At 50.2% G+C, this 21,732-nt stretch overlaps 1 protein-coding gene across 1 annotated transcript; it reads right to left on the bottom strand.

Moving 5' to 3' along the window:
* Positions 1–1,557: 1,557 nt before the first annotated feature.
* Positions 1,558–21,663, bottom strand: TBCB (tubulin folding cofactor B). The gene is made up of 6 exons (XM_075322622.1): positions 21,484–21,663; positions 12,916–13,059; positions 12,732–12,828; positions 10,760–10,951; positions 2,896–2,968; positions 1,558–2,588 (listed from the first exon to the last, which is right to left on the bottom strand). Exons 1-6 carry the CDS (start codon positions 21,598–21,600, stop codon positions 2,471–2,473), a joined length of 741 nt encoding a protein of 246 aa, XP_075178737.1. The 5' UTR covers positions 21,601–21,663; the 3' UTR covers positions 1,558–2,470.
* Positions 21,664–21,732: the final 69 nt, after the last annotated feature.

The following is a 21,732-nucleotide window of genomic DNA, read 5'->3' on the forward strand; positions in this document are numbered from 1 at the left end:
TGTATTTTGCGTATCACTCCATCATAGACGGGTAGTACCTGCTTGCTTTATTCCTTAAACTTATAACCGTTCCAATATCCTAAAAAAACTAAAAGAATGTTTATAATAAATATGCCGACGTAAAGTAAACATATGGTAAATGTTATTTATTAACTCTTTTGTACGGTATGATTATAGTTATATGGGCACGTTAAAGTGACCCTGTCAGGTGCAATATGCACGCAGACCCACGAGCAGTTCTGGGTGTATATTGCTAATTCCTGCCTAATTGTCCCTGTATACACTAGCATAGATAAAAAGATCTTTAGAAAAAGGATTTCTAAAAGATCCTTTATGATATGCTAATGAGCTCAGGGACTAGTCGCTAGGGCATTAGTTCCCTTGGCTAGTCAGACCCCTTAGCATGTTGGATCGCACAGGGCTAAGTGTGCATGCACAGGAGCACAATGGAGGGCACTGTGTGGATGACGTAGGATGCCTCATCCACATAAAGCAAGGCGGTCGGTGATCGCACAAGATGGAGGAGGTGCTGGGCCCCGAGAGCAGCGACACCAATCGGACCACAACGCAGGTGAGCAAGTGATAGGTTCGCTTTAAATGCACAGACCATAGGGCCGTGTAAAAGATTGTTGGTGTGCATAGACAGGACATTTACTATTCGGCAGTGTGCGATCGGGTGAGTAAAAGTACAGCGCACAGACCGAAAATATGGCTGCCTGAAAGAGCGCCAAGGTTATTTTCAGATTTCTGTGAAAACGAGTACACCCTGATGAAGGGGACGGCCTGTCACTGAAACGTGTAGTATTAGTCAATTGTCATCCTTTTCATTTGGCTGGTCTCCTGACTCGCAGTGTCCTGGTGGGTGGCCACCTTTTTTCCTCTCAACTTCTGCCTTTACTACGGCTCCAGTTTCTGGCACGTGGCGACGGCGGGCAGTACAGCAGCCATTCCGGAGACTCGATGTTGCACTGTGTCTGATGTGAGCAGCTCTGAGATTGGAATATGTTACTCCCCTCCTCCCTACATTCTGGTGTCGTAGAGTTCTCTCTCTGATTTGTCTTTTTAAAGGATATGTGCACACGATCAGAACCCGCTGCATCCTAAACGCAGTGGGTCCTGACCTGCAAGGCCACGAGTCTCCTTCGAAGGAGACCGCAGCTGCCCGTGCCCACAATCCGGGCTCGGGCAGTTGCGGTCTCTCGCCGTGTTCTCCCTATGGAGAACACTCGCATCTCCCCACCAATTAACATGCTGAGGCTCAGAAAGCCGAACTGCAGGTCCCTTTGTTGCGGGGAAAAACAAGCACAGTGGGCAGGAGCCTTCTAGAAATCCCATCCACTGTGCTTGTACTGTACAACATACCGTTTTGATCACAGCAAAAACACTCTGCAACCAAAACACTGCGAACCCTGATCATGGGCACGTAGCCATTTAACAATTTAGCACCCATATAACCTCCAGTGGGGAGCAAATATAAACTCCAGCGCTGTTCGGCAATATTCGATATTTGCCCCCTTCCTGGTTCCTCCTCAATATAACCCCAATCATATCCTGGAATGAAAAATCAGCTTGCTTTATTTAACTGCCTCGGGATTTACACAAACTGTATGAAGAAAGCAGTTTTGCTTTGTATCTTAGTGCAATGATAAAACAAAAAACACTGCTGGTGCGTACATATAAAAAAAAAAAAAAAAAAAAAAAAAAAAGGGGGGGGGGGGGGGGGAGAAAGAAAAAAATAAAAATTACATAAAGGCGTAAAATGAGGTCAGAAAGAAGAGTGATCTGTAAAGGATGGCGGAGAGCAGGAACGTGCGGGTGAGAAATCCCCAATAACTTGCAATGACAAAAAAAAAAAAATAAATTATTCGAAACACATACTATACACTTGGTCATAGAGACAACATGACGGTCCGAACGACATTAGAGACGTCACGTGGAAGTAGAGTTATATACAGTAAAGTCTGTAAAGCGTCCGAGCTTCGGGATTAGATCGGCAGTCATTAGTTTCCTGGGCTACTTTATATTAAGAATTTGAGATTCCATAGGAATACTTCACCGGCAAAGCTCCGGTAAATAGGCAGCAACGAGCCCATGGCATCTTGAATTCCAGGCTACAAAACGTCCTGTTTGGCAGAGGGTCTATGAAGACCAGGGGGGGGCTCTAGTCACCCACAGATATTTCCCCTTCATATACCATGTACAGTCAATTCGTAGGCAGCTATCAGCTTCTTACATGTCGATTCCCTTCTTGCCCCTAGATCAATACAATCGGCATTATTAGGGGTTTCCAGAGCCATAGCGCCAACTTTTTGAAAAAAAGAACAGAAGAAAGTTCAAAACATCTGCTAAATGCTAAGAAAAATAAAAATCTACGAGAGTCACGAGGTTATTACACTAAATGGAACATGGTGGTGAAACTTGGAGTTTGAACGTTGAGGAGGCACCGAGAAGTTAAAGGGGCGCTGGGCGGTTACATCTCGTCATCCAGACCGTAATCTTCTTCCGGGAAGTCGCCAACGACCACAAACTGGGGCTTGACGAATGCACCGTACTTTGGAGAACAGGTGAAGTACCGCTTCCCCTCAACACTGGACAAAAGTAATAAAAATATATATATTATTAACATAAAATATTACTATAAAAAAAAAAGCTACCAATATCAAGTAACATCAGATGTAGTGAAAAATGCTGATAATCTGGAAGCAAATTGACTTGTCAAAATAGGCCGAAGCCTGAAATAAGAAAAGTTTGTTTTTTTCTGTTTTTAAACAAAATTCCTAAAGTTCTGCCCATAAACCTTGCTCTAGCTGTGCTAACTGGGTCCCAAAATATTTAGCATCGCTTAACAGAACAGTGACTGTTCAGCCCTCCCCGGCTTATTAGTCGCACACTCACCTTCCATCATGTTTTCCTAGAGGCTCGTCATACTTCACACCAACCCAGACTCCAGGTTTAAAGTCTGTTAAACCTAAAAGACACAAATACAAATGTTGGACGTAAAAAAACCCCACAAGATTCTCCCATCACAATCCATTGTGTGTTATACTGACAGCCTAAATGGCTCATCACATATGGGGGGGGTGGACCATTACACTTCTCTGGCGATATGCTCATTTGTTGTGTATCATGTTGTGTAGGTTCGTATTTTAGGCGTGGTTCACTGTCCATTCTCTGTATTGCTTGTGTGTACATTGTATTGTCTGTAGGTAATCACTCCCTGTAGTGTGCCTGTCCCTAGGTCTGCCTGGCCTGGGGGTGGGAGGGGGGGGCTGGGATCCACCTAAGCTCGCTGCTTACCTGAATAATTAGGGAGTCTGTTTGAGAACTTCAAGAGAAGCAGGACGAGTCATCCTCTGGGCTGAAGGTGTGGCTCCCCAGAGAGACCTGGACAGTTATCACTTACTGGACTATATTCATGTTTCTGGACTATTTTTATCCTCTGTATGGTGGATTATGTTATGGACAGTTTGATTTGCCTGGAATAAAATGTTCTTTGGATTGTCATCCATCGCTCGCTCTGTTGATATGGGAGAGGACCCAGTCACACTCCACTTTAACAATCCCCATTTGGGGCCCAAAGACAAACTCGTCGGAAAGTATTGCCATTCTTGGGACCCCAGCATCCAGCTGCAGTGTGGGGAAATCTGGCAGCAAAAGGTTGCCATAAACATTCAGCTAAGCAATAAAGAAGCCGTGAACACTGGGCACTAATCGCTCCAAAAATCAGGCTGTGGCGCTGTGTTTAAGGGGCCACTTATGCATAACAGTGGCTAATGCTCAACAAGCGGTGCTCCTGAATAGTATAGTCCACGGAAAAACACCAAGAAAGCAAAGCACTCAATGAGCAATAGCCAAAAAAAAAAAAAAAAATACCTTTATTGCACCAACAGGTTACATCAAATTCGTGATGGGGGGGGGGGGTGAAGGGGGGGTGAACCAGACGTTCGGCACAGCAGATGACGGCCGTTTCGTGCTCAGCAAGCACTTCAACAGATCTGTTGGAGTGCTTGCTGAGCACGAAACAGCCGTCATCTGCTGTGTCGGACGTCTGGTCCCCCCCCCACCACACGAATTTAATGTAACCTGTTGCTGCAATAAAAAAGAGAATTTTGTTACTTACCGTAAATTCTTTTTCTTATAGTTCCGTATTGGGAGACCCAGACCATGGGTGTATAGCTTCTGCCTCTGGAGGACACACAAAGTACTACACTAAAAAGTGTAGCCCCTCCCTCCGAGCATATACACCCCCTGGATAACCAAATATAGCCAGTTCAATGCTTTGTGTTCAGGAGGCACACATCCACACATGCATTCTCATCTGATTTTGATTTTTGGAAAGAGTTTGAAGAAAAGCGGGTCCAAGCCTGGACTCCCGGCATGTCCCTTCTCACCCCACTGTGTCGGCGTTGTTGTTAAGGTTGAATTCAGGGCTGGAGCCTTACATGCCGCGCTCCTTCACCATCCCTCGGGCTCTGGCTTGAAGTGGGAGCCAGCACGGTTCTCCCTGCCTTGCAGGAGACCGGTCTCCATCCGCAGCCCTTTCAGGATCCTGCCGGACGGAGCACTCACCCCTCAGGCACCTGGCCCTGCGTCTCACAAGCTAAGTATCTGAGACGTTATTATCGGGGGTCCCTTGTACTTTATTGTTGGGGAGAGTGTGCTGTGTATCTATTGTGACATTTCCGGCCGGTTCTCTGGTTTTCACCTGAGAACCGCGCCGATGGTGCCTGCTCGCCGGCCGCATCGTTAAATTTAGTCCCCGGCTTCGCCTGAGGCCTAGTTTCGTTTTCACTGCCCCTGCATGCCAATCATGCAGAGGGACAGTGCGGCTCCGCCCAGCGGCCGTTCGACACAGGGGAGGGACACTCCTCTCTGAGGTAATATTCCCTCCCCTGTATATCTCCTTGGCCCTCCGGATCCCGCTCTTAGAGTAGGCCCCGCCCCCTCTCCTCGCTCCGGCGCCATTTTATCAGCGTTCTTATGCATGTCTGCATAAACCACATTGTGACAGCGATCGGCACTGGTCATCTCTCTGGGGGTCCGGGCTGTGGGATCTGGAGGGCACAGAGATGTCCCAATGTCAAACGGTCTGGCAAGCCACAACCTCCGGTTGTGGACCTGCTTATATACTCTGCGTATATACTCTGCTGGGGGTCATTCTGGCTCAGAGCCCCCACTTCTGCAGCATGACTCACACGAGGAGCAAGGCTGCAAGGCTGTACTTAATATGCACTGCTGTAGGCTCGTACTGCCTGTACCGAGCACATAACCACATTGTGATGCCTGCTCTAACATGGTGGTGCCCCAGCCTGGAGGCTCATCCCCAGTGGTCCCTCCGGCTGCTCCGGCTCCGATGGCTGAACCCCCGGCTTGGGTAGAATCCCTCTCTCCAGGGGACAGATGTCCCGGACACTGCTGAGCATGCATCAGCCCCCTTCTCAGGGCGCTTCTGCTGCTACGGCTCGCTCAGCAAAGCTCACAGAGGATTCTTCATCTGGCTCAGACCCTGTCCTCCTAAAATGGAGACGCAGGGTCCCCTCACCTTCCTCGTCCCGCGGCTCTGATTCACGAGCTGACTCGCAGGACAAGGATGCCTTTACTGGGGGCTCGGACGCTACCTCCATGTACCCCATTGAACTGTCCGAAAGTGACGCAGATGCTTGGGTTGTGCGCCGGTTTTGCATGAGCTTTCCTCTGTTTCCTCAATTCCTGTTTCATGCAGGCTGCAGCACCCAGCTTTTTACTGCATTGAGCTGTGCATCCGTTTTTTTTTTCTATAACGGTGTTGTTAAGGTTGAATTCAGGGCTGGAGCCTTACATGCCGCGCTCCTTTACCATCCCTCGGGCTCTGGCTTGAAGTGGGAGCCAGCACGGTTCTCCCTGCCTTGCAGGAGACCGGTCTCCATCCGCAGCCCTTTCAGGATCCTGCCGGACGGAGCACTCACCCCTCAGGGACCTGGCCCTGCGTCTCTATGGCCACTAGAAAGACCACTTTCTGTGAAAGACGAGACAAAGAAACCTCCCTAAGAGGCTCAAAGGGGGGTTTCTGGAAGGCCGTGAGGACCAGATCAAGGTCCCAGGGATCCAAAGGCCGCCAGTAAGGCGGAATGATGTGGGATGCGTCCTGCATGAAGGAGCGCACCTGAGCCAGCCGGGCGATACGCCGCTGGAACAACACTGACAGAGCCGAGACCTGTCCCTTGAGGGATAGTCCTAGCTGTAGACCGGACTGTAGAAAGGACAGGAGGGTCGGCAAGGAAAAGGCCAAGGAATACTTCCGAGCCCGAGTCATAGAGGAGACGACTTCAGGAGGGATACCAGAAGTCGTCAAGATCCGGGACTCAAGAACCACGTCGTCAATCTGAGAGCCGCAGAATTCTGGCGGAAAAGCGGACCTTGTGAGAGAAGGTCTGGACGGTCCGGGAGATGCCACGGCGCCTCTACGGACAGATGGAGCAGGTCTGGGTACCTAGCTCGCCTGGGCCAGTCTGGAGCAATGAGAATGACCCGACGGCCCCCCATTCTGATCTTGCGCAGGACTCTGGGCAAGAACTAGAGGGGGAAACACGTAAGACAGACGAAACTGGGACCAATCTTGAACCAGCGCGTCCGCTGCAAGGCCTGAGGATCGTGGGAGCGAAGATCCACTTCCGGGGAGCCCCACTTGCGGCAGAGTGACCGAAACACTGCCGAATGCAGAGTCCACTTGCCTCTGTCCACGGTATGACGGCTGAGATAATCTGCCTCCCAGCTTTCCACGCCTGGGCTGTGGACTGCGGATATGGTGGACTTGGAGTCCTCCGTCCACTGAAGGATGCGTTGAACCTCCAACATTGCCAGGCGGTGAGTGTCCCGCCCTGGTGGTTGATGTCGGAGAATGTCCAGCTGCAGAGGACGCAGATGGAACTGGGCAAGGGAACCGCTTCCATTGACGCCACCATCTGACCCAGCACCTGCATTAGGTGCCTGATGGAATGACGGCGGGGCCTCAGCAAAGAGCGCACCGCTAATGAAGGGACTGCTGTTTGACTAAGGGCAGCTTCACAAGTGCCGGCAGAGTCTCGAACTGCATCCCTAGGTACGTGAGCTTTTGGGTCGGAGTCAGAGTGGACTTTGGGAAAAAGACAAGCCACCCGAATTGGACTAGAGTGGCGAGAGTGAGCGAAGCACTCCGCTGACGGTCTGCACTGGATGAAGCCTTGACTAGAAGGCCGTCCAGGAAAAGGGATGCCAACCCTTGGAGGTGCAGAACCGCAACCACAGCTGCCATGACCCTGATGAATACTCGAGGGGCCGTGGCTAACCCGAAGGGAAGAGCCACGAATCGGAAATGTTCCTCTCTGATTGCAAAACGTAGCCAATGCTGGTGTGAAACTGCAATTGGCACATGCAGATAGACATCTCTGATGTCGAGGATGCAAGGAATCTCCTTGGGTCATTGAGGCAATGACTGATCGCAGAGACTCCATGTGAAAATGCCGCACCTGAACATGCTTGTTGAGAAGCCTGAGATCCAGGATGGGCCGGAAGGAACCGTCCTTTTTGGGATCTAGGAAGAGATTTGAGTAGAAACCTCTGAACCGTTCCCAAGCGGGAACCGGTACAATTACTCCGTTGGCCTGCAAGGATGCCCCGACCTGAGAGAAGGCGGCGGCCTTGAAGCAGGGGGGAGTTGACAGAAAAAATCTGTTTGGCGGGCTGGATAGAATTCTATCCTGTAGCCGTGGGAGATGATATCCCGCACCCACTGATCGGAGACGTGTTGAAACCACATGTAGCCAAGCGGGAGAGCCTCCCACTGACCAAGGACGTTGCTGGCGCGGCCAGATAGTCAAGAGGAGGCTGCCTTAGTGGCAGCAGCTCCTGCGGTCTTCTGAGGACGCGGCTTCGTGCGCCAGTTGGGTTTTTGGTCCTTGGCTGAGTTAGTGGACGAGGCAGAGGGCTTAGAGAACGACCAGCTGGAGGAACGAATCGAACGAAAACTCGACTGGTTCCTGCCCTGGACAGGTTTGTGGCATGGAAGTACTCTTCCCGCCAGTAGCTTCCTGAATAATTTCATCCAGTTGTTCACCGAACAGCCTATGCCCAGCAAATGGGAGCCCAGCAAGGTACTTCTTTGAAGAAGCGTCTGCCTTCCACTCTCGAAGCCACAAGAACCTGTGGATAGCGAGAGAATTGGCCGAAGCCACCGCAGTGCGGAGCCTCCAGCATGGCATCCATGGCATAGGATGAAAAGGCTGAAGCCTGGAAGTTAAGGCAACCATCTCGGGCATAGAGTCCCTGGTGAGGGAATGCATCTCCTCTAGAGAAGCAGAGATGGCTTTGAAAGCCCACACTGCTGCAAAAGATGGGGAGAACGAGGCCCCTGCCGCCTCATACAGATGGCGGTCAGTGGAATCCTTAAGAGAGTTGGCATCAGCCACTGATACAACTTTCCGGGCTGAGAGTCTACACACCGGAGGGTCTACCCTTGGTAAATGAGCCCACTCCTTGACCACCTCTGGTGGAAACGGAAAACGGTCATCAGAACCACGCTTTGGGAAGCGTTTGTCAGGACAGGCTCTGGGCTTGGTCACAGTGGCCTGAAAACTGGAGTGGATAAGGAACACACTCCTTGTTCTCTTAGGCAAGGTATACTGATGCTGTTCTGCCAGAGAGGGTTGCTCCCCTGATACAGGCGGATTGAGGTCCAGTACAAAATTAATGGACGCAATCAAATCACTAGCATCTGCGTCACTTTCGGACAGATCAATGGGGTACATGGAGGTAGCGTCCGAGCCCCCAGTAAAGGCATCCTTGTCCTGCGAGTCAGCTCGTGAATCAGAGCCGCGGGACGAGGAAGGAGAGGGGACCCTGCGTCTCCATTTTAGGAGGACAGGGTCTGAGCCAGATGAAGAATCCTCTGTGAGCTTTGCTGAGCGAGCCGTAGCAGCAGAAGCGCCCTGAGAAGGGGGCTGATGCATGCTCAGCAGTGTCCGGGACATCTGTCCCCTGGAGAGAGGGATTCTACCCAAGCCGGGGGTTCAGCCATCGGAGCCGGAGCAGCCGGAGGGACCACTGGGGATGAGCCTCCAGGCTGAGGCACCACCATGTTAGAGCAGGCATCACAATGTGGTTATGTGCTCGGTACAGGCAGTACGAGCCTACAGCAGTGCATATTAAGTACAGCCTTGCAGCCTTGCTCCTCGTGTGAGTCATGCTGCAGAAGTGGGGGCTCTGAGCCAGAATGACCCCCAGCAGAGTATATACGCAGAGTATATAAGCAGGTCCACAACCGGAGGTTGTGGCTTGCCAGACCGTTTGACATTGGGACATCTCTGTGCCCTCCAGATCCCACAGCCCGGACCCCCAGAGAGATGACCAGTGCCGATCGCTGTCACAATGTGGTTTATGCAGACATGCATAAGAACGCTGATAAAATGGCGCCGGAGCGAGGAGAGGGGGCGGGGCCTACTCTAAGAGCGGGATCCGGAGGGCCAAGGAGATATACAGGGGAGGGAATATTACCTCAGAGAGGAGTGTCCCTCCCCTGTGTCGAACGGCCGCTGGGCGGAGCCGCACTGTCCCTCTGCATGATTAGCATGCAGGGGCAGTGAAAACGAAACTAGGCCTCAGGCGAAGCCGGGGACTAAATTTAACGATGCGGCCGGCGAGCAGGCACCATCGGCGCGGTTCTCAGGTGAAAACCAGAGAACCGGCCGGAAATGTCACAATAGATACACAGCACACTCTCCCCAACAATAAAGTACAAGGGACCCCCGATAATAACGTCTCAGATACTTAGCTTGTGAGACGCAGGGCCAGGTGCCTGAGGGGTGAGTGCTCCGTCCGGCAGGATCCTGAAAGGGCTGCGGATGGAGACCGGTCTCCTGCAAGGCAGGGAGAACCGTGCTGGCTCCCACTTCAAGCCAGAGCCCGAGGGATGGTGAAGGAGCGCGGCATGTAAGGCTCCAGCCCTGAATTCAACCTTAACAACAACGCCGACACAGTGGGGTGAGAAGGGACATGCCGGGAGTCCAGGCTTGGACCCGCTTTTCTTCAAACTCTTTCCAAAAATCAAAATCAGATGAGAATGCATGTGTGGATGTGTGCCTCCTGAACACAAAGCATTGAACTGGCTATATTTGGTTATCCAGGGGGTGTATATGCTCGGAGGGAGGGGCTACACTTTTTAGTGTAGTACTTTGTGTGTCCTCCGGAGGCAGAAGCTAAACACCCATGGTCTGGGTCTCCCATAGGAACGTTGAAGAAAGGTATTTTTTTTAGGCTATTGCTCATTGAGTGCCCTGCTTTCTTGGTGTTTTTCTAGAAACATTCAGCTAATGTTGGCCGAAGCCTCAGAGTTTGGTGGGACCACTCAAATATTAAAGTGTATTTTTGTCTGCCATTTTTTTTTTTTTTTGGCTTATGCTACTTAGGCAAAAAATATAAAAAATAACTATCCAACAGCTTGTGACTCTGCATAGAAATAGTTAGTGGTCATTTTCCCAGCAGCTTCATCAAGTAATACAGGATAGGACAGGTCTTCCAGGGTGAGATGCTCTTTGTGACTATACTCCATAGGACACCCCTCCTCTATTAACTCAGAATAATTAATCTGGACAATAAATAAACCCTTTATAATGCAACCATATGAGGAAGATTTTTCAGCTGGATTAATAAGGCACTGCACATGCAGGGTAGTAAACTGTGTGTACGCAGCAATCAAGTGACAAAGACAACAGTGTAGAGAAAGCGATCAGCCAGCAGCGCAACTCACCCACATACATAACCATGCCTCGTTTACTGGGCTGTCCAAGCACCCGCACCTCACACCGGGACCCCGGGGTGACGGCCTGCGCTGCCTGCTTCTCCTCCTCCAGTTTGCGATGCTGTTCTGCAGACTTTTGAGCAGCTTCTTCTTCATTGAATTTCCCCAACCTGTTCTTCTTCAAGAAGGAACGTACAGAGTCTGAAGGAAGAGGACGAAACATTAAAGGATCCATCACCTGGTCAAAAGTCGCCAGCTGTTTTTATTTTATTCCTGCTTTTCTCCCTGAGTTTTCAGTGTTTTGGGTTGTTTTTTTTTTACATTCAGTAGAAACAACAAGCTTGCATTTTTTTCTTTTTAATTTAAGTGATTTGAAAATAAATAAAATTGCTTTGTGTTACTGTTCTGAGACTAGTAACGATTTCTATTTTCCTGTGCTGGAGCTGTGTGTGGGGGCTTGTTTTTTGTTTTTGCATGTGAGCCAACATTTTTATTGATAACCTATTTACAGTACGTAAAAATTACTGATTGGGCGTTTTTTTTTGTTTTTTGTTTGTTTTTTTTTAGGGTTGTGAAATGACAAATAGAAAAATGCAGTTTGGGCATTTTGATTTCTTTTCATTAAGCTATTTACTGAACAGATTAATGATATATTTTGACAGATCGGACTTGTAAAAAGGACACAGCCATACCAAATGGTTTATTTTTCACATTGCAAAGGGAGATTTTTTTACTTGTCTTTTTTTTAGAAGAGGCAATTCAGGATTTTTATCATTTGTGTGTATGGGGCTAAGAATTAAAAGGCAGGTAACTGTTCACCATCTTCCTGCTCCGTCTGGCGCCAATCTCTGCTGGTGATTCCCTTTCTTAACTTCACCTCCCGTCCACAGAACAGCTCTACCTTTTCCTCTTTGCTGTCGGGGCGTCACTACAGACGTCATGCTGATTGACAGCCAGATTCACGCAGTTAGGCAGCAACATGACATCGGCAGCGATGCCCCTGTTAACACAGCAGAGAGCAAGACTTAAGGGTACTTTACACACAACGATATCGCTAACGATATATCGTCGGGGGTCCCGGTGTTCGTGACGGAGCCGTTAGCGATATCGTTGTGTGTGACTAAAAGGAGCGACGATCAACGATCGCAAAAACGTCAAAAATCGTTGATACGTCGCTCCTTATAATAATATCGTTGGTGGTGCATGCCGCTGATTGTTCCTCATCGCTGTGTGTGACACAGCAGGAACGGCGAACATCTCCTTACCTGCGTCCACCAGCAATGAGGAAGGAAGGAGGTGGGCGGCATGTTCTGGCTGCTCATCTCCGCCCCTCCTCTGCTATTGGGCGGCCGCTTAGTGACACCGCTGTGACGCCAAACACACCTCCCCCTTAAAAGGAGAGATTGTTCGGTGTCTCCAGCGACGTCGTTAAGCAGGTATGTGCGTGTGACTCTGCCATAGCGATATTGTTCGCTTCGGCAGCAATCACCCCCATGACGAAACAGCGACGTGGGCGGGTGCTATCGCGCATGGCATCGCTAGCAATGTCGCCGCGTGTAAAGCACCCTTTAGGGTAAGTGCCAACAATCAGTGTTTGCAGCGTTTTGGATGCAACATGTTTCAGCTGCGTCCAAAGCGCTGCGTTGTACAGTACAAGCACAGTGGCTGGAATTTTTAGAAATCTTATACCCACTATGCGTGTACGGCCCACAGCGAAAACCGACCTTTCCAAGCCGCAGCATGTTAATTGTTTGCTGTGGAGTCGCACATGTTCTCTACAGGGAGAACAGAAGAGAGACCGAAACTGCCCAAGCCTGGACCGTGGGCACAGGCATCTGCAGTCTCCTGCGGAGGAGACTCTAGGACCCGCTGCGTCCAGGACGCAGCAGGTACGTACCCTTATTCCAAATTTTACAAACATTGTTATGTTACATGAAGCAAAAAGAAACATAACAGTGACTGTGGTTGAACGAATACAGACCTGATCTTTTTTCATAGGCTTCCTGTGAGATCTCATATTTTTCCACTCTGGACAAGTCCTCGTACTCTCCGGCCCTGGTACCGCTCTTATCGATCACCTGGAGGTAAATGTTAGTTTCATTGGAATATTCTCTTATCCGCCCACATTATCATACACCCGAGAGGAGAAATAAAAGGTAACTAACGTGTATCCTGCTGCCGTTGTCCACAGGGTAGGAGCCCAGCAGCGCATCATCCTGATCCAGGTTCTGGATAAATGTGTTATCGGTGCTGAATAACTGCAGGTCCATACATGACGCAGGAGAGCCCACCACCAGCTCCAGCTTACACTAAAAAGATAAAAAAAAAGCGTGTAAGTCACGGTCGGTCAGTTATCCCTTGCTGACAGCGCTGTATGAGGCCAATCCAAACATATAGGTGTCCTCCATGAGCAGATGGGAATCTGCCAGACATCTGTTATCCTCAAGAAAAAAGTGGGAAGAAAGTGCTAAGGCTATGTTCACACAGTGCAGCTTTTCTAACCACAAAGATGCAGCGTTTTTGGCCCCAAAAAAAAAAAACGCACCCGCGGCAAAAACGCATTAAAAACACATTTGTTTTTGACACGTTTTTATTGCATTTTGCCCAATGTGTTTAAGTCAAATCTAAAAATATACTCATAGGGAACCTAGATTGTGAGCCCTAATGGGGACAGTGTTGCCATTGTATGTAAAGCGCTGTGGAATTAACAGCGCTATATAAATGAATAAATATTATTAAATCTATTGACTGGACAGGCTCAAAAACACAAAAAGAATTGACATGCTGCATCTTCAAAAACGGAGCCAACAAAAGATGCCCAATGGGAACAGCAAAATAGAAATCTCAGACTTTGCTGGGGGTAGGAAATGCATGGATTTAGGTGCAGCTTTATGACCTCAAAAATGCACCAAAAGCACAGTAAAGATGCCCTGTGTGAACATAGCCTTACTTTATTCCCTCTGCTTTCCGCTGTATTTTCTCCCGATTTTAGTGCAGTTATGACACAAGACTGCATGACAAGCCTTATGCCAGTAAAGTCAATGAGAATCCTGAAGTTTTGTGCGCATGTTGCTTTTTTTTTCCCCTTGCAGAAATAAATCTGTAGAATGTCAATTCTTTCAGTGTTTTCCAACCCAGAATGCATAAAAAAAAAAATAAAATAAAAAAAAAAAAGTGTCAAAGACGCACGTCCTTTTTCTGCCAAGATGTGGAGAAATTTCTGCAACCAAATACTCAATGTGCGCACATAACCCAATCCTCCATATGGTTTCAGCGGTATGGGGCCTTTTTATTAAATGCTAATTTTTTAAGGTCTTTACAAGGGGATGTGGTTCTTGGGATCCTCTGGGGTGTGTCTTTTGGCTGCTCTCCTTGGAAATAAAACCAAACAAAAACACTAGCACTAGATAAAAAAAAAAAGTGCCCATCTCTAGAACTGTATGGCAGATTTAAAGGGAACCGGTCATCAAATCTTGCACTAAACCTAAAAGATTCCCCCTCTGCAGCTCCTGGGCTGCATTCTAGCAATGTTCCTGTTGTTCTTGTGCCCCCTTTCTGACCAAAAGAAAGACTTTATAAAGTGGTACCTTTTTGTATTCAGATTTTGATAATGGTACACGGGGGCGGGCTCTCTGGTGTCCGTTAGTCTGCCTCCTGTCGCTTTAGGCCGTCCCCCATCGCGCAATTTCAAAGAGGTGACGTGAGGTAAGCTGGCCAGCGCTTGCGCAGAACGGTGGAGGCGGCGGTGAAAGCGCGAGCACGAGATTATGGGCGGGTACTTGCTGATTGAAACCACAGCGCTGCACATAATCTCACGCCTGCGCAACACGTCACCAGCGGTCACACTGCACAGTCCTGCAAGAGTGGCACAGCGCATGCGCGAGACCTCGGACGCACTGGGCGGCCTCCTGAGATATGAAATTGCTGGGGACGGCCTAAAGCGGCAGGATAACGGCCACCAGAGAGCCCGCCCCCGTGTACCATTATCAAGATCTGAATACAAAAAAGGTACCACTTTTTATAAAGTCTTTATTTTGGTCTCACATGGGGCACAATAATAACAGGGACCTTTCTGGAATGCAGCCCAGGAGCGGCAGAGGGGGAATCTTTTAGGTTTAGTGCAAAATTTCTGATGACCGGGTTCCCTTAAAAAACAAAAATTGTAATACTCAGGAAGGCAGCGAAAATAAACAAAAACTGACCCCTTCTGACCCGATGATAGATCTGATGTAGGCCCTGATTTTAAAGAGGGTCTGTCACTTGCTCAAAAGAATTAAGCTATGTTCACAAAGGGCGTTTTTTTCATTGTTTTTTTGGAAATCCATGGTAAAAAAAAAAAGAAGGGAATTTTGTTTACTTACCGTAAATTCCTTTTCTTCTAGCTCCAATTGGGAGACCCAGACAATTGGTGTATAGCTATTGCCTCTGGAGGCCACACAAAGTATTACACTTAAAAGTGTAAGGCCCCTCCCCTTCTGGCTATACACCCCCAGTGGGATCACTGGCTCACCAGTTTTAGTGCCAAAGCAAGAAGGAGGAAAGCCAATAACTGGTTTAAAGACCAATTCAATCCGAGGAAACATCGGAGAACTGAACCATACCACATGAACAACATGTGTACCCGAAAAAACAGAAAAACCCCGAGAAAACAGGGCGGGTGCTGGGTCTCCCAATTGGAGCTAGAAGAAAAGGAATTTACGGTAAGTAAACAAAATTCCCTTCTTCTTTGTCGCTCCATTGGGAGACCCAGACAATTGGGATGTCCAAAAGCAATCCCTGGGTGGGTAAAAGAATACCTCATGATAGGGCCGTCAAACGGCCCTCTCCTACAGGTGGCCAACCGCCGCCTGAATGACTTATCTACCTAGGCTGGCGTCTGCCGAAGCGTAGGTATGCATCTGATAATGCTTGGTAAAAGTAAGTAGACTCGACCAGGTGGGTGCCTGACACACCTGCTGAGCCGTAGCCTGGTGCCGTAATGCCCAGGATGCACCCACGGCTCTGGTAGAATGGGCCTTCGGCCTTGAGAGAACCAGAAGCCCAGTAGAACTGTAGGTTTCAAGAATTGGTTCCTCGAGCCCCCGAGCAAGGGTGGATCTGGAAGCTTGCGACTGTTTACGCCGACCAGCGACAAGGACAAAGAGTGCATCCGGGTGGCGCAGGAGCGCCATGCGGGAAGTAGAACCTGAGTGCTCTCACCAGAACCAACAGATGCAAATCTTTCTGAAATTGATGGACTGGACGAGGACACAAAGAAGGTGAGGTGATATCCTGATTGATATGAAAATGGGATACCACCTTAGGGAGAAATTCCGGAACCGGACGCAGAACTACCCTGTCCTGGTGAAGGACCAGGAAGGGAGTTTGTATGAGAGCGTTGCTAGCTCGGAAACTCTCCTAAGAGACGAGACCGTTACTAGAAGGCCACTTCCCGTGAAAAACGGGAAGGGAGACATCCTTCAAAGGCTCGAAAGGCGGCATCTGGAGAGCAATTAGAACCTTGTTCAGATCTCAGGGCTCTAACGGCCGCTTGTACGGAGTGCTGAGAAGACAAACTCCCCGTAGGAACGTGCGTACCTGAGGAAGTCGTCGTTTCTGAAAAAATACAGATAGCGCTGAGACTTGTCCCTAAAGGGAACTGAGCGACAACCCATTTTCCTACCTAGATTGCAGGAAGGAAGGAAACATAGACGATGCAACCGGCCAGGGAGAAACACCCTGCGCCGAGCACCGAGACAAGAACATCTTCCACGTCCTGTGGTCAATCTTGGCGGACGTTGGTATGCTAGCCTGTCTCATGGTGGCAACCACGTCCTGAGGTAATCCTGACGACACTAGGTTCCAGGACTCAATGCCACACCATCCGGTTGAGGGCCGTAGAATTCAAATGGAAGAATGGCCCTTGAGACAGCCAGTCTGATTGGTCTGGTAGTGCCCCCGGTTAGCCTACCGTGAGGCACCACAGAACCGAGTACCACAACATCCTCGGCCAATTTGTAGCGACGAGGATGGCGCGGCCGCAGTCGGTCTTGATCTAGCGCAGTACTCTGGGCAACAATGCCAGAGGTGGCACCTAAGGTAGCTGGAACTGCGACCAATGCTGAACTAAGGCGTTTGCCGCCAGAGCTCGATGATTGTGAAACCGTGCCATGAAGCTGGCACATTGTTGTTGTGCCGTGACGCCATTAGATCGACGTCCGGCCTCTGTCAGCGGCGCCAGATCTCCTGAAACCCGTCCGGGTGAGGAGACCATACTCTTTCGGCCACACCTCAGCGACTTAGGAAGTCAGCTTCCTAGTTTCCACACTTGGGATGTGAATTGTGGATATGGTGGATGCCGTGTCTTCCACCCACATCAGAACCTGCCGGACTTCCTGGAAGGCTTGCCGGTTGCGCGTTCTGCCTTGGTGGTTGATGTATGCCACCGCTGTGGAGCTGTCCGACTGAAGTCGGATATGCTTGCTTTCCAGCCGCTGTTGGAAGGATTGTAGGGCAAGATACACTGCTCTGTGTTCAAGAACATTGATCTGAAGAGTGGACTCTTGCTGAGTCCACGTACCCTGAGCGCTGTAGTGGAGAAAAACTGCTCCCCACCCTGATAGACTCGCGTCTGTCGTAACTATCGCCCAGGACGGGGATAGGAAGGACCTTCTTTTTGACCAAGAGGTGAGAAGAAGCCACCACCGTAGAGATTCCTTGGCCGCCTGAGAAAGAACGACGACTCTGTTGAGGGACGTCGACTCCTCGTCCCATTGGCGGAGAATGTCCCATTGTAGTGGACGCAGTAAAACTGCGCGAAAGGAACTGCCTCCATTGCTACCATCTTACGTAGGAAGTGCATGAGGCGTCTCAATGTGTGCGACTGGTTCTTAAAGAAGAGCTTGCAGCCCGTAGTGAATGCTGTTTGTCTAGCGGCAGCTTCACTATCGCTGAGAGAGTAAGAAACTCTATGCCTAGATATGTTATCGATAGGGTCGGGGTCGGATCTGACTTTAAAAAGTTGATGATCCACCCAAAACTCTAGAGAGTCTCCAGCGCAACGTTCGGGCAGTGTTGGCATGTTTCCTAAGAGAGTGCCTTGACAAGTAGATCGTCTAAATACGGGACCACAGAGTGACCCTGAGAGTGCAGGACTGTGACTACTGCTGCCCTGACCTTGGCGAAGACCAGTTGGACTGTCGCTAGCCGGAAGGTAGAGCTACGAACAGAGGGTGTTCGTCTCCTATAACGAAGCGTAGAAACGCTAGTGCTCTGGATCAATCGGCACGTGTGGATAAGCATCCATGATGCCTAATGATGCTAGGAAATATCCTTGGGACCTTGAGGCGATGCCATGGCGGAGGGATTCCATCCGGAACCGCCTGGTGTCCACGAGCTTGCTGAGCATTTTTAGATCCAGAACGGGACGGAACGGCCCGTTGTTATAGGTACCGCAAAGAATTTGGGGTAAAAACCGTGACCTTGTTCCTGAAGAGGAACGGGGGTCATCACTCTTTCTGCCTATAGAGTGCACCCTGTTTGCAGAAGAGCAGCGGCCCGGCCGGGAGGTGGAGAAATTCTGAAGAATCGAGTTGGAGGACGAGAAGTGAGCTCTATCCTGTACCCGTGAGACAGAATGTCTCACACTCAATGGTCATTGACCTATGGCAGCTAAATATCGCCAAGGCGGGAGAGCCTGCTACCGACCGAGGCCGCAAGTCATGAGGAAGCCGCCTTGGAAGCGGGTTTTCAGACTGTCGCTTTTTTGGGCGAGACTGAGCCCGCTAAGAATCTTAGCTCCTCTGATCCTTTTGAGTCCACATTGGACGAGGAAAAATGGGACCTGCCCGAGCCTCGAAAAGGCCGAAAACCCCGACTGCCTCTTGCTCTGTTGGGGTTTGTTGTGTCCGGGCTGAGGAAAGGATGAATCCTTACCCCTGGACTGTTTGATGGTTACATCCAACGCTCACCAAACAGTCGGTCAGCAGAAAAAGGCAACTGGTTAGGCAACCTTTTTTGGAAGCAGAATCTGCCTTCCATTCACTTAACGAGCAGACCAGGCTCTGCTTAAAAACACGGAGTAGCGGAGGCTACCGCCGCACGGTTCGCAGAGTCCAGGACAACCTGAATCGCGTAAGAAACAAATGCAGACATTTGAGAGGTTAAGGATGCCACCTGCGGCACAGATGTACGTGTAACCGTGTCAATCTGTGTAAGACAAGCTGAAATAGCTTGGAGTGCCCCAAGGGAGAGAATGCCGGAGCCAACGGTGCGCCGACAGCCTCATAGATGGCTTTCGACCAGAGATCCATCTGTCTGTTAGTGGCATCTTTGAGTTTGCAGTTCCATCTCCCACTGCAACTATGGATCTAGCTACAAGCCTGGAGATTGGAGGATGCCGCTCGGGACATTGGGTCCAGTCCTTGACCAAGTCAGGGGACAGGGATAACGTGTATCCTAAGCCTTTGGAGAAGCGCATATCTGGAGAAGCGTGGTGTTCCTGGACTGCCTCTCTGAAGGCAGAGTGGTCCAGAAAAATACGTGAAGCTGACTCCTCCACTGGAGGAGCTGTGAGAAATAACCCACATTCTATAGATGGACGCTATAAGATTATTTACTATGGCGTCACAATCAGGTGTATCCAGATTGAGAGCGGTCTCAGGATCAGAATCCTGAGCCGCTACTTCCGCCTCATTACACAGCGAGTCCTTCTGTTAGGACCCTGATGAAACCGAGGCCGCTCATAGCGAGCCCACTTAGGCTGTCTGAGACTGACGTCCGTGCAGAGCCGTGACTCTGGGATGCGTGTGACATTCCCGGAGCTGTTAGTTATTCACACTGAGGGGGGCCATGGATCAATGATTCAACAGTGCCCATATTGTGAGAGACATGTCCGGACTGCTAGGCTTCTAGTATCATAGCCATAGTCTCAGAAAAACTGTCAGTAAATACTGCAGACACCGTCCTCATCCCCTGGCCATTAATGCATACAATGGGAGTCTATGTACCTGCCGGCCGTATAGCCGTACATGCTGTACCAGCTGTATAGAAAAACATGTGGTTCTGCACCTTTGTTTTACACAGAGAATATGCTGATAACTCCTCCGCATAATCCAGGAGGGTATATACAACGTGCGACCAAACAGTGCAATGTATATAGTACAAGCATATCTATAAGTGCACTTCTGCACTAGTGGGGTTAGCACCACAGGTGCTGCTTAACGCCTGTTACAGCGATTGTGTGACTATCAGAATGCCAGGGTCTTCCACACTTGTCTCTGTATCGTACAGAAACTGACACTAATGGCTGCCGGTGTCCTTGTAGAGAAGGAAGCCGTGGGCGTGCCTGAGAAAGTGCGGGAATCCGGATTCACAGTGCACACAGTGAGAGGGGTGGAGTATGCAAAACATACTCCAGCTCTCAGCTCTGCTCTATGCAGCGTCACGCCCCTACCCTGACTGTCAGGGCTGTGGGCAGTAACGAAGGGAGACTAGGCCCAGAAGCCGGGGACTCTAGTTATCAGCGCGGCCGCCGTAAAAGCGCGGGCCGCGCTGAAGTCCCCGGCGCACCACAAGTGCCAGCCGCGCCGCTGCCAGCGCCGGCGCGACCGATTCCTGGAAGTGGCCAGCGTCCCGCCCCTCTCCTGACTGGCAGGTCTGGGGGCGGGAACGAACGGAAGCAGGCCGCAAAAGCCGGGGACTCTAGTTATCAGCGCGGCCGCCGTAAAAGCGCAGGCCGCGCTGAAGTCCCCGGCGCACTACAAGTGCCAGCCGCGCCGCAGTCCCAGCGGCCGGCGCGACCAATTCCCATAAGTGAGCCTGCTTCAGCAAAGCTGAATGAGGCCATGGCACAGGCGCCGCAGCGCTGATGTCCCCCGGCGCACTACAACACCCAGCATGCTGCGGTGTGAGCGCCTGCACGGGGACACAGAGTACCTTGAGGAAGCAGGGCCATGTCCCTGATGTACTCCGCTCCATCCAGCATCTTCTCCAGGGGCTGTAGATGGAGCACGGTCTCAGTGCCTGGAGACCGGTAAATCCCACTTCACCCAGAGCCCTGTAAAAAGGGATGGGGAAGGAATCAGCATGTGGGCTCCTGCCGCCGTACCCGCAATGGGTACCTCAACCTTACAAACACCTCCGACATACAGTGGGGTGAGAAGGGAGCATGCTGGGGACACTATATGTGTCCTCTTTTCTTCCATCCGACATAGTCAGCAGCTGCTGCTGACTAAAAAGTGGAGCTATGCGTGGATGTGTTGCCTCCTTCGCACAAAGCACAAAACTGGTGAGCCAGTGATCCCACTGGGGGTGTATAGCCAGAAGGGGAGGGGCCTTACACTTTTAAGTGTAATACTTTGTGTGGCCTCCAGAGGCAATAGCTATACACCAATTGTCTGGGTCTCCCAATGGAGCGACAAAGAAATAATGCTGCTTTTACAGTCTCAGCAAAGCCTATGAGATTCCAGAAGTCTTATGCACACACACATAAGGGGGGGTTACACAGTAATGCAATGTTTTGGTTTCCCACACATTCTGTTCCAATGAGCCAGTCACTATACAAAGCCATTGATTTATATAACACAGGGGTTTCTCTCCCATCAACACAGAACATTTCATCACCCCCCAAAACATGACTCTGCTGCGTCCTCACATACAATCCTGCAGAAGTTCCAACCACACTCCCAGCAGCACCACTCCCACACCTGTCACGTGTTTCTCCCCAGGCCACCATTTTTTTTTTCCCTCCCAACCTTTAGCTCTGCCAATGTGAGGCCTCGGTCCAGCCTCTTCTCTGCTATGAACGTGTTAAGACTGCTGCTGACATTGACGGTCACGACCGGGGCCGACCTGACGATAACGGAGCTCATGGCGGAGACGACTGGTGCTGCTGCTGCGCCTCCAAAATCGCCGGTTAGGAACAAGACAATGAAACCAGCCAATCAGAGAACAGATTGTTGCCCGACCAGCAAATCACAACAGTCGTTATAGACTGGCCACAG

Source organism: Anomaloglossus baeobatrachus, chromosome 9 (genome assembly GCF_048569485.1).
Source record: "Anomaloglossus baeobatrachus isolate aAnoBae1 chromosome 9, aAnoBae1.hap1, whole genome shotgun sequence".
Taxonomy (NCBI): Eukaryota; Metazoa; Chordata; class Amphibia; order Anura; family Aromobatidae; genus Anomaloglossus; species Anomaloglossus baeobatrachus.